The 13,361-nt window shown below is 37.1% G+C and overlaps 2 protein-coding genes across 4 annotated transcripts; one reads left to right on the forward strand and one right to left on the reverse strand.

Annotated features, from left to right (window-relative positions):
• The first annotated feature begins 937 nt into the window (after positions 1 to 937).
• Positions 938 to 6,469, forward strand: LOC111778369 (protein OBERON 4-like). Of its 2 annotated transcripts, XR_002812537.1 has the most exons (3): positions 938 to 4,404; positions 5,636 to 6,251; positions 6,385 to 6,469. XR_002812537.1 is itself a non-coding variant. In XM_023658152.1 (2 exons), exons 1-2 carry the CDS (start codon positions 1,335 to 1,337, stop codon positions 6,196 to 6,198), a joined length of 3,633 nt encoding a protein of 1,210 aa, XP_023513920.1. In that variant the 5' UTR covers positions 938 to 1,334; the 3' UTR covers positions 6,199 to 6,448. The 2 variants fall into 2 exon arrangements, 1 of the variants encoding a protein (XP_023513920.1); XM_023658152.1 differs by having other exon boundaries at positions 5,636 to 6,448.
• A 1,650-nt stretch (positions 6,470 to 8,119) lies between these two features.
• LOC111779163 (cytochrome b5 domain-containing protein RLF-like) lies at positions 8,120 to 11,957 on the reverse strand. 2 transcript variants are annotated; one of them, XM_023659238.1, is made up of 6 exons: positions 11,825 to 11,957; positions 10,689 to 10,785; positions 10,148 to 10,532; positions 9,128 to 9,262; positions 8,703 to 8,753; positions 8,120 to 8,532 (listed from the first exon to the last, which is right to left on the reverse strand). In XM_023659238.1, the coding sequence occupies exons 2-6, from the start codon at positions 10,728 to 10,730 to the stop codon at positions 8,456 to 8,458; spliced, it is 690 nt and encodes a 229-aa protein (XP_023515006.1). In that variant the 5' UTR covers positions 10,731 to 10,785; positions 11,825 to 11,957; the 3' UTR covers positions 8,120 to 8,455. The 2 variants fall into 2 exon arrangements, with proteins under 2 accessions (XP_023515006.1, XP_023515005.1); XM_023659237.1 differs by having other exon boundaries at positions 10,689 to 10,788; positions 11,825 to 11,952.
• Between the last annotated feature and the right edge of the window lie 1,404 nt (positions 11,958 to 13,361).

A 13,361-nucleotide genomic window follows, 5' to 3' on the forward strand; every position in this document is an offset into this window, starting at 1 on the left:
TTATCTTTAATAATTCAAAATTTTTAATTAATTAATTATATATATATATATAGTTAAAATAGGGCATTGACCTTTTGGAAATAGGCCAAGCCATTCAAAAATAAAAGAGAGAATTTGGTAATCCTTTTTCCCATAATAAATTCGTCTGACATTTGACTGTAGGTCTCACCTTTACCCTACACGTGGCATATTGTGACCGACGGCATCCAACGGCTGAAATTGGAAGTCAATAANAAAAAAAAAAAAAAAAAAAAAAAAAAAAAGCCATTATTTTTTAATGTCAGAGTCAGAAAGCAGCGACGTGACAACATTCAAGAAAGCGTCAAACCGTCAAACCCAATACTGACAACCTTTCTTCTGACGTCTGATTTGCCACGTGGACGGCTCTGATTCCGTCTTCTCTTTCCTCTCCCGATCTCAGCTGGCAAATCACAAAACATGACAATTAAACGTAAAATAATAAATGGTAGGCTGTTTTTATTAGTTAAAATATTAATATTACTTAATTTAATTTAATTATTTTGTTAATAAACTAATTTAAAATTACACTTTTCTCCTAATTAGTTATAATTTTTTTAAATTATTCCTCTAAAATTTTGAGAAATTGATATATTTTTTTAATTTTTTTCTTCTAAATTCATGTAAATTTATTTTAAAAAGTATATTAAAGCATTTAAAAATAATACAAATATCATCCGAAAAATATTACCAACGTGCGAGAACCAAAACATCTTCTAATTCATGAATAAATTTATTTTTAAACACGTGTCGAGAATAATGGCACTTAGGAGGACATAATCGTAAATAGAGATGTTCATTTAACACGAAATTAAATTAATTCTTATATTTATAAAACTAAAATTCACTCTAAAATTTTAATATAACAAAAATAAATAAATATAAAAACTGCAAAATTTGAGCACTTTGCGTAACAAACTCTGTCTCTCTTGCTTTTATACTGCGTTGACTACTTGGACTGAGCTTGTAAACCCGATGATGAATTCTCCTTTTTCCTGAATTCCCATTTTGTCCCTTCTCAAATCCCCCTTCCTCGCCGTCGCCGGTCAATCTCCCCCACCCGCAGCCGCCTTCCATTTCTCCTTCCTTTTCCGGTGACCGATTCTATGATTCTATTTTCCTTCTCTTCATCGTCTCTCTTTTCTTATACCGCCGCTTGTGTTTCAAAGCTAGGGTTCTTTGAAGCCCTAGCTCTCGGGGTATTTTCGTGAATTTCGATATGGGTTATCGGCGGAGGTTTAGAATTTTGTAGCCCGATATCCTTTTTCCAGTTTGTTGTTGCTGTTTGTTTGATTTCGTAGTTCGTTTATTTCGTGATGAAGAGGTTGAAGTCTTGCGACGATCTTGATTCGTACGTCGAGAAAAATCCAGGTAAGGATCCTGTGTTGAGTCGGACCTCGTCTTCTCATCGAGTGTTTTACCATAAATCCGAGGCTATTCGGAAGAATCTGTCATCTTCGTCTGGTAGATATTATCGGGATCGATCGGTGGATGAGGATCGGGAAGGGTCGAGGCTGGCGCGTAAGCGATCAGATCATGATTTTGAGGGGGTTGATCGGCGAAAAGGGTTTGATCGATTTCGAGAAAGCGGAGAGAGTAGGGGTTATGCCAGTAGTACTGGAGGTGGCGGTGGAGGGGATCGTATTGGTCTTCATAGGTCAGAAAGCTACTCTGGGTCGCGCAGGGTGTGCCCTAAAGGATTTCGATCGGAGCGGGACAGGTCAAGGAGAGAAGGCAGTGTATCTTCATGGCGGCGATTTGGAAGTTGGAATAAAGATGTTGATGAGGGAACAAGGAGCAGAGGTGGTGGTGTTGGAGGATTGGACGAGAGAGGGAGTGGGAGGAATTCTCCCAAGGGATTGAGAGATGTGAAATCGCCATCTCTGTCGAAAGATTCAAGTAGTGAGCAATCGAAACTAAGAACCTCTCCTAGCTTGGCTTCAAGGGGTGTGAGAGCCCAAGAATCTAAGTCCAAGTCACCGACAAGGTCGAAGGATTCAGAGAGCGAGCAGTCAAAGAGTATTGAGGTGAAAAAGGGGGAGGACTTGCAGGTCGATAGTGGGAATAACAGTGAAATGGAGGAAGGAGAATTAGAACCTGACCCTGAGGTTGAAACTGCACTTGCATCTGAACCTGAACCAAATCTTGAACCCGAACCAGACCCCAAATCTGAAACTGGATGTGAAGCTGAATCGTTTCCTAAGAGTGAAGATAAATTGGTAGAAGAAAAACATTTGAAGTCTGATAATGGTCAGAGGGAGGTTGAAAGTGAGAATCTAGACCAAGTTCAGAAAGGTAGTGTTGTAGTAGAGGCTGAGTTGTTGGATAAGAGCATGGATGTGGCTAAAGAGAGAGAAGCTTGCAGTGATGACGCTGGTTTATCAGAAAGTCGGGATGTATCGATTGATTTGGAGAATTCTACCAAGGATGAACGTGATGTTGTGGCTGACGAAGGCAACAAATTGGGAGACAGTTCGGTTGGTGAAAGAGAACAAGGTAATGGGATGGATGACAAGAACTCGTTAGAATCTTCAGTTCAGTTGGATGAAGAGTGCAAGGAAAGCAAGGGCATCGATCAAGAAGTGAAGACCAGGAACTTTGATGTATCAGATAAAGAGGTAGAAAAAGAAATGTCAGATGGAGAGACAACAAAAGCTACCAACGCACTGACTCAAAATTTTAGAGATAAAGGCAAAAGCGTGGCTGTTAGTCCTTCAACCTCCCATGCAGCATATTCTGCAGAAGATGGAGCTTGGACAGATAGAGAACATGGAGCTGCTGAAATTTGTAGGGACAATGATATGGAAGGGCCAAGTACTAGGGGGTTTGAGTTGTTTACAAGATCTCCCGTGAGGAAACAAGAGAAAGTGGATGAATCTGGTGATAGTAAGCGAAGGGACGAAAAGCTTATGCTCGAGCCTCTTGATCTTTCTCTTAGCCTACCAAATGTTTTGTTACCTATTGGTGCCACTGGCGATTCGATTCCAGCGCCGAGTTCCCCTAGTCGTGGGAGAAGTGTACAGTCCCTAAGCAACACTTTTTGCACTAATTCAGATGGGTTCGCCCCATCAATGTCATTCTCAGGGTCTCACTCTTTCTTTCACAACCCAAGCTGTTCTTTGAATCAGAACTCAATGGACAACTTTGAACAATCCGTTGGAAGTCGCCCGATATTTCAGGGCATTGATCAGGCTTCTCAAGGAGCTTGGGTGGGACAGTCACAGAACGAGACTAAGTCGAAGGAACTTCCCTTATATCAAAGAATTTTGATGAATGGCAATGGCTGCCTTCAACCCATTCTGGGTCCTCATTCATGTGAGGAAGAAAGCTCAAAAAATGTGAGTGGGCTGGATAGGCAATTAAGCTTTCATAAACAGTTGATGGGAAATTCTAAGCCCAATGATGATGTTAAATCGCCTGCACTGAGAATAGGATCTCACGATGGTGGATTAACTAATAATTTGGAGAAGAGGAGGATTGTGCTAGAGACTAGCAGTGGTAGTTTATATAGAACTAGTAGTTTGAAGGAACAGGAAAAGCTTCCGACAGGAGGTGCAGATTTTACAGACACATTAGTGGCCAGACTAATTACTGAACCTGTGAATGAAATGTCCAAGAAATTTACTGAGATGTCAGATCAGTTCAGAGCATTTCTGAAAGCAAGTATCTTCGGGATCATGTCCAATGCCGAAAAACGTGGTCAATTATGTGCAATTCAGAAAGCACTGCAAAACAGATCGGACATAACTATCGATATGCTACTTAAATGCCATCGAGTACAGCTGGAAATCTTGGTTGGCCTAAAAACTGGTCTACCAGATTTCCTTAAGGAAGTAAGTTCCGTTGGATCGACCGACTTAGCTGAGATATTTCTAAACTTAAGATGCCGAAATATGTCATGCAGGAATCTTTTGCCTGTGGATGAGTGTGATTGTAAAGTTTGTGGTCCAAAAAATGGATTTTGCAGTGCTTGTATGTGTCTTGTTTGTTCAAAATTTGATATGGCGTCTAATACATGTAGTTGGGTTGGGTGTGATGTTTGTCTTCACTGGTGCCATGTGGATTGTGCCTTGCGCGAATCTTATATTAGAAACGGTCCGAGTGCTACGGGAGACCGAGGAGCAACTGAAATGCAGTTTCATTGTGTTGCCTGTGATCACCCTTCAGAGATGTTTGGGTTTGTGAAAGAGGTTTTTCAAAATTTTGCAAAAGATTGGGCGGCTGAACCTCTCTCTAGGGAACTTGAATATGTTAGAAGAATTTTTTGTGCTAGCAAGGACGTGAGAGGGAAACAACTTCATGAACTTGCTGGCCGTATGCTGGCAAGATTGGCCAATAAGTCAAATCTTCCAGAGGTGTACGCTCATATTATGACTTTCATTTCTGGTAAGCTAAGTTTACGCTTTACATGTTATGGCTTCTTTTATTGCCTTGCAATTGAAAATGATATAGTCTTATTCTGTAGAATTCTTGGTTGGTTGGTTGGTAGCATCAGAATTTATCATTCCTTTATTTTGTTTGCCAAAGATGGTCTCTTAGCTAATGTGACACCTGGGTAAATGAGGGATACATGAATGAACCGAGACCACATCCGAATTAGAGCGATCTTGAAGATAAGATAACTAAAAAGGCTTTAAAGAATTGAAAGTCATTACCTATACCAACAAGGTGTACCTTTCTTTACAATGGCTCAATTGTAGGAACTTCATAGTTAAGCGTGCTTTGTTTGGAGCAATTATATGTTGGGTGATCTCCTAAATTTTTTCCTAGGATGCATGTGAATGAGGACAAAGTATGCTGAAATGACCCATGTTGGTATGTGGGAATAGTCTTCACTCTTAGAAGCGAGGAGTAAGTAATGTGAGCATGTCTAGCCAAATCTGGATTTCCAATCCTAGGTATGGGTTGTTATACATAAATGGTATCAATGTGGCACCTTTTCTAGTAAGATGGGGTTTGGGGACGAACCAGGAAGGAAGCTAGTGGGCATGTGACCCGAATAAATGATGGGTGCATGAATAAATCGGGACCCCATTCCTAGAGAGCAATCTTGAAGATAAGATGACTAAGAAAGACTTGAAAAATTGAAAGTCACTACCTACACCAACAAGGTGCATCTTCCTTGTTGGTGACTCAATCATAAGAACTGTATAATTAAACTTGTTTTGCTTTAAGCAATTCTATGTTGGGTGACATGAGAATTTTTCTAGGATGCATGGATGCATGTGAGTGAAGATAAAGCATGTTGGAAGGACTCGTATTGGTCTACAGAGATAGTTTCCACTCTTAAAAGCGAGGAGTAAGTAATGTGACCATGTCACGAGAGATGTAGGGGAATGTTGGGGCCATTAGGTGCCGAATCCGGATTCCAAATCCGGACTAGATTTGACTACTATATGACTTTTGTGCATCCAACGTTTTTTCTTGTTTTCTTTTTTAGCAGCCTGGCTGTTGGTTTTCATTGTGAAACAGCTCTTTTTCAGGAATGTCTTGTGATAGTTGACAAGTTCATTTAGCTATGACTTGTTGAGATTTGAATTAGAGTGTCTAGTAGTGCTGTTGGTGTGAATGGGAATGTTGTTGCTAATTTCTACCTTTTTGTGATATGTGGCTACAGATGCTGCTGATTCTTCCAAGCTCGGCAAGACACCGCTACCGTCCGGGAAGGATCCATCAAAAAGCAACAACGGAGTTTCAGGGTCATGTCTGGAAGCGCCATGGTTGAAATCCGTATATCCCGAAAAAGTTCCCCAAATGGAAAGAGCAGCCATTACTCTTCCTAGTTTGAATTTCGAACGGAGCGACAAACGGGTAATGGAGCCAGAATTGCAGATAAATTCTCACAGGGAGCCTCTGTTTGATGAATTGGACAGTATTGTTAGAATAAAACATGCAGAGGCCAAAATGTTTCAAGCTCGAGCTGACGATGCTAGAAGAGAAGCAGAAGGTTTAAAGCGCATTGCTATTGCAAAAAACAAAAAAATAGATGAAGAATACACAAGTAGAATTGCCAAGTTGCGTTTGACTGAAGCCGAGGACGTGCGTAAGCAGAAAATCGGGGAACTCCAGGCTTTAGAAAGAGCTCATCGAGAATACTCGAGCTTGAAGGTAAGGATGGAAGCAGATATTAAAGATCTTCTTTTGAAAATGGAAGCTACAAAGCGGAACATTCCAGGGTGATCTCCTTCTGGTCTCGGTCGTTCGAACTCGAAGCAAGCAAGCCAAATTTATAGGTTTATATATCTTCAATCTGGCGTATTAGTTCTTTTAGGTTTTACCTTCTAAGTTTTTGCCCCTCCCTCTATTTTGGACTGCTAACTTAAGTCTGTACAGCGACTTCAACAGCATTTGTTCATGTATAAACAGTTCCATCTATGAAAGAAATCCGAGAAAATTTTCAATCGGGTTTTCATCCAAAATTTATCTCAAAGCATTGTGTTCTTGGTTGGGCTGTCTGTTCTAAGCTGAAGATGAACTTTTGGACTACCACCTCTTATCAGGTTGAAAACTTCTTATATTTCTCACAAACACTTTGAAGCAGATGTGCATGAAGTCTCTTGTAACAGGTACCCGAGCACCCGGCCCGAAGCGTCAACATTTTGCTGCAACGTCGTCTTCCGACAATGAGGATCAAGAGGTCTGAAATTTTATTGTATTGTTATTGTCACTTTACGTCCAAATTGTTAGCTCAGTGCTTTATATATTATCAGTGTTTTCATTAGGAAGGCTGTGGGGTTATAACCACTTCTTCATTGGTGAGTTGTAGAAATTTGGTGATAACTTGTCCATGCCGACGACTATAAGCACAGGAAAAGAAACAGCACGCACACATATGCATTAGTTGCGTAGACTTCCCGATCATGCAGTGGCTTCAATTATTGTAACAGAACCATTTTATCTTCATAAAAAGAAGAGAAGCCTGTTTTGGTCAAAGAAAACCAACTTCAATTATCTTTCCTTTTTCGTCGTTTCGAATAATATATTTACCCCGAATGGATATGGATTGTGACAAGCAATGACTATGAATATGATAGAAATTGCTATAAATATTATTGGAGAAGAAAGTGCAATTGAAGTTCATTTGATCTTACAACCTTTGAAAGTTCATCGTGCAACTGAAAGTCTTCGAAGCATTTCCTTTCAACATCAAAGGCGAATATGGTGAACATGAGTTGAAGGGTTAGTTTGGAATGAAATTTCAAGTGCTTAAAAATGTTTTTTTAACCCCTAAAATTTCGTTTTTAAAATGTATGAAGAGTTATTCGAGATAAATCTGTAGTGATAATAGGTGTTTGTGGCAAGTGTTTGGGTACTTTCGAAAAAGGAAATGGTTGGAGGTGTGAAGAAAGTTGGCTAGGAAATCTTGTAGCAATGTGAAGGCAAATTGCTAATGTAAAAGGCTTAGTGCTGTTTAGAACTCACTGCTTTTTGAATCAACAAGAAAAGAACTCGTATGTCTGAAGTTTAGTGAGATAAATTGTAATAATAATAGACAAAAGGAGTCATGGAACAAACTCCTTACATAAACATTGGAATGATTGGAAATTAAAAATTAAAAAGTGTTCAAAACAAAGTAGTTGGTGCTGAGAAGAGTGTGGTTGTGGTTCGTATACACAATGTTATAGATAAAATTAGATCAAGAGGACACTCCAAATTACAAGGGAAATCAGAGGTGAAACTAGCAGGAAAACGTCCAATATAGTACGAATTTGGGTCAACACGAAAGGATCGAGCCATGAGACAATGGAGAAGAAGAGAAGAATTTGGGCTAAAAACCCTAATCATATATATAATACATCTTTGGTAACTTCAAAACTAAGACGAAGCCTATCTTTCATGGGATCCATTAAGGGCTAATTGACAACATCAAACTAAGATGAAGTCGATCTTTCATGGCACTATTAATGGCTAATTGACAACTTATGAGATCTATACCACAACTGGAGGCTCAAGTTTTTTTCCAAAATCAAACATTGTGTCGCCCCTTTTATCTTCAACCAATATGGTTGGAAATAACTCAAAAGGTTGAGAAAAAGACTCAAGATCTCATAGTGTATAGTGTTTACCAATCCAGAATATCAAAGTCTAATGAACTTCAAGATCAAGATAACCAAATATTTTAGACTAAAGTTGGTCCTGGTGCACAACAGAATCTTGGATAGTCACAATATATAGATATAAACATTGTCCGTCAAGATTTTTATTTGGTTTGTGCCCTGCAATATCCAGAAAATACCTAACTTTCTATGCTTAAGAATAGGTAATATATCTTAGAAGTTAATTCAAAATCAAATTCAAGTGTGCATACTATCGTTGCTCGGAACCTTCGAACCTTCAAGTAAGTTCGTTCCCAACACATTCTGATACCAAATCTTTGACTACTTGTGCAATGCAACACACCATCTAGACATGGTCAAGGCTACATGCCATAAAACTGTCAATGACTATTATCCAAAGTGCCAACCAAACACTTCTCCAACAAAAATTCAGCATTCACCCATGCATGGTATTTATCTGAAGGTTGTTTAAGGACAACTTTTTGACACCAATTCAGGGTTCATTCAATAAGCCAATTGAAATTGCATGGAAAATGAACTAGGTGTAGGTGGCAACAGTAAAATTCCATAGAGGAAGAAGTGATACTTTTCAACCAAAAAAAAAACTAAACCAAATTCCAAGGATACTGAATAAAGATGTACAATCTTTTCCCACTGCTTTCATGAGTATATCAGCACCTGATAAAGAAGTTTGTCAAGAGGTCAAATACTTCAAGTCTACCCAAAAGAAAATGGCTATGATGTAATCTAATGCGTCTCAGCATCAGTTAAAACATGCATTGCAAGAATCTCAACCCAAATAATAACTAGAAGTTATGCATGAGAGTAGACCAGTAACATATAAGTAGGACTAGAAGCTAGTATTTATGAGTAACTTAGGTCATGAATAAAGGAGAATAATCATCCTTCACAGAAGACACCATAACATGCATTACAAATCTAGTCATGCTACTTTACCAACTCTAGGGTCCTCAGAGACACACTGACTACAACCAGATGGATAACAAATTCACTGAAAAAATTAAATATAGAAAAATTGTGGATGCCCATACCTCCAGGGTGAAACTTCATGTAAGGAGATAAGTTGTACACACGACCTTTCAGAACAGTCCACATCGAGCCCTCGGTCTGATGTTCTTTAACTTCGCTCATAGGGATAAGCCTTTTATTTGACTGGCCTTTCAATCCTAATTCACAATTATAAAACAAATGTTGAAAATCAGTTGCATTAATTTCTCGGGATAAGAATTTATAACATTAAATTACCAGTAATGTTGAAAACAATAAAATTGTCCTATTTTGCAACACAAATAATAACTATCATATTAATATTGTTACAAACACAAACGGAAATGACAAGTGGATCCTCCGTGAAGTTCATAATTTGGATACTATAGATCTTTAGAAGCTTTTCTGAACCCTGAACATGCCAAGAAGCAACTAGTTGCAAACGATTTGTATCCTCTAATAGCCCAAACAAGCATCAACATATGTGCCAAGGTCATAAGATTAAGGTTTAAGAAAACACTTTCAGTCCCGTGAACTTTAGTTTCTACTAGTCAGCCTTTGTACCGCCAATTTCCTAGAAATTGAATCCTATGTTAAAATTTGTTAGGATTTAATGGGATTTGTAATATATATAGATGGATAGACTCACTAGAAACTAAGTGTGTCTATAAACTAAAAGACTAAGTGATTACATAAACTTAATTTTGATAGAATTTTTTACTATAGGGATTAAATTGTACCAAATTTGAAAGTACAAGAACTAAATCGTTACATACTAAAGTTCAATGGTTAAACTATTACCAATTTGAAAATGCAGTTACAAATTAAAATTTAGGGATAAAAATAGTTACCTTCATAAAAGTTCAAGGACCAAAAGTATCTTTTAACCAAATTAAGATACAAAAGTGTCTTTTGTAATAAGAAGAATGAAACAGTTGCTACATAGGCAAGGCCCTTTCACAAGATACCATTTCAACATTATACGGAATAAGGTGTCTTAATCATGTCATGGATGATTTAGATTTTTAGATCAAATTCTAAGAGTTTCATAACACCACAAGTACCTGCAAGATCAGGATGGGTTCGAGTAAGCTTAAGCCAATCCATTTGGCTATACCCCCTTTCAAAAGGAACCTTTGTTCGAGTTGCAGGCCTACGCCCAGCAGTCCCTTGTTTTCCTGAAACCTTCGCAACTTTCTCAGCATCTTTTGGCACCTTTTCTGTTGACTGTGTGCTTGATTGTTTTGAAGACGACATATCAGTAACATTGAAATGCAAGGAACCCACTGTTGCCTGCTTTCTGGAAGTGATATCATTTGACAAATTATCATCCCAAATGACATTCGTCCTACTGACGGCGCCATTTGTCAATTCATCCCTCAATGTAATATCACCTATGTCATATGCAAGATCCTTTGCCTCTTTATCATCTTTTTCAGGTAAACCCACCTACTAATATATTCATATAACAGTAACAGTAATATAACTTAGGTTGGATGTCAAACATTATGACAACTGTAGAAGGCGAATTGATAGAAAAAAAGGAAACATGTCATTGAATTGAAAACTTATAACCTAATTTTATAGCATAAAAATTATACTTGCCTGACAAAATGTGAAGTCATTGTCAGAATCCATCTCAGTCATTTAGTCTCAAATCTTAAGCAACCTTTCTCATCCAACAACACAACTCGAAATTGTTCTGCTGCATTCCAATACCAGAAGTCAATAGATTTCAGATAGATTTGACATTAATTTCAAATAAAGTGAAATACAGTTTATTTAACTAGTCTGAGTGAACTTATTTTACTTTCAACCAATTAGAAATACAAAGGAGGGGGGATAAAAAGAAATATATATATATAGATTTACCATATTATCTGGCAACAAAAAAGGCGATGATGAAATAAGCAATTAAAACCTGAAACCAATGGTTTTTTGTCCTGAATAATCCGTAACTCCACTCCATGAAAAGAAAGGGACCATGCTTAAACTTCTAAATCAGCACATTAAGACTCATTGTATAACTTCAGTAATTAATCTTGCCCTTTGAAGGATACATATATTAATATCATCTTGTGAAAGAAAATCTGAGAAAAGTAAACAAATTAATTAATCTATGGAGATTCTCGATAGTCGTCCCTCCAGCAACCAAATCGATACCTCAAATTTATCATAGGAATGAAGGGGGTAATGCGTTTTGATTCGAGAACCACGCCAATTTACCACCTAACCACAACTAAAATGAACAGAAATGTTGCTAAACTCGCACAGCGGATGATTCAAAGCGTGTTTCTGACTCCAATTTCGTCGAATAGTCCGTTTCTATCGTTTAATAGTACAAAACAGAAGAAAATCGTAATCCGAGATCCAAAATCGGAAGGAAAGGGGGAAAAAAAAAAAAAAAAAAAAAAAAATCGAATCACGACATGACAAGAGAACTAATAAGCTCCATACTAGTTTAGATTCAGACTAAAGCACAGAAGAGGAGAGTTGGAGGAATTCAGAACGAAGGAAAAACATAGCAGAGAGACAAAAGACATCAAAGTTCACACTACCTGGATCGTTTAAAAAAACAGAATCGGAACTGAAGGAAATGGACGTAAATGAAGAATCGACAGAAGAAATCTCAAGAAACTAGAGAAGAATATTAACTTATTCATGCATTTGTATGAAATCGTAATTCAAGCCAGAAAATAGTGGTCAGAAACTTAGAGAATCCTCACGAATCGAAAACCTACTGAATCGGAAAAGACCGTCAATACGCCGGCTGCCCGTTGACGACGAAGCTTTTCAACGGAATTCGATACCCAATGTCGTCGAGAAAAAGCGACGGAGAAATTAAAGAAGAATATGGTTTATTGCGTACAAAATCGGTGGCGGGTGATTGGCCAACTTGAGCCGACGGTGACGCGGTTGCTGACCATGGTTAAGTTAACCATGGTCTAAATACATTTTTGGGACTAAAACAAAAAGAGAAAAAAAAAATAAATAAATAAATAAAAATATATATATATATATATATATATATATATATATATATATATAATTTTTTTTTTCTTTTAATCCATCCCTCAAAATATTTCACTTTTTAGTCTAAATCTAAATTAGTTTTCAAAGTTTAATAAAATAAAAAAAGAAAAAAAATCTAAATTCTAAATTAATAGAAATTATTTTTTAAACAATTTAAATTTAAAATTGTGTAATATTTTATACTCTAAAAAAATACCCTTTACAATGAAAAGTGGGCATAGAACATCTAGAAGACGGAAATTCCATTCCTACGTCACACAATTCAAGGAAAATTAAGTTTTTGATTTATTCAAAATTATTTAGTCAAATGTTTTTTAAATTTAAAAATTTATTAGACACAAAATTCAATCCAAACCAGTGCAATTTAAAATTTAATCTTACAAATATGTGCGCGGAATTTTACTAACTTTAATTTATAATTTATAATTATTACAAAATACAAATTGAGCTTAGCGAGAGAGGCTGTGCTTCGACCACTAGCAGGATTCGACAAAGACGCTGGGCTTCAATGATGTGATGGATGTTGAATGATGAAAATCTCATATCAATTAATTTAGAAAATAATTATGGATTTATAAACAAATAATACTCATGGGTATGAAGCCTTTTGGGGAAGCCCAATCAAAGCCATGAGAGTTTAGGGAAGCCCAAAGCAAAGCCACGAGAGCTTATGCTCAAAGTGGACAATATCATACCATTGTGGAGAGTCGTGTTTGTCTAACATGGTATTAGAGTCATACCCTAAACTTACTCGTGCCATTAGATTGGTAAATCCTCAAATGTCGAACAAAGGACTCTAGAAAGGAGGTGTTGGATGATGATCATGGGTTTATAAACAAAAAATACTCTCAAAGTAGACAATATCATACCATTGTGGAGAGTCGTGTTTCCAAAGCAAAGTTAAGATCAAAGTGGACAATATCATACCATATGGAGAGTTGTGTTCCTCTAACGAAGATGACACTCAAACTTATCTTCTTTAATTAATTCCTTACCTTATATGCCAAGTAATCACATAAAACTATAGGTAGGGAATTGGAAATTTCAAAATTAGAATGGCGAAAATGAAATAAAGACAGAGAACGAGGATGAGAATGGTAAGTAAACTTTTCTTGGAGGTCACGGGTGGAAACAGAAATCCATAAATGTCAGATTAAATTACTATAATTAGGAGCTTTTAATGCAAGTCTAATTTGTTTCAGATTCTTTTCTCTTCTTTTTCACATTATCAAACGAGACGAAAAA

The sequence above is a fragment of the Cucurbita pepo genome, chromosome LG17 (genome assembly GCF_002806865.2).
Source record: "Cucurbita pepo subsp. pepo cultivar mu-cu-16 chromosome LG17, ASM280686v2, whole genome shotgun sequence".
Lineage (NCBI taxonomy): Eukaryota > Viridiplantae > Streptophyta > Magnoliopsida > Cucurbitales > Cucurbitaceae > Cucurbita > Cucurbita pepo.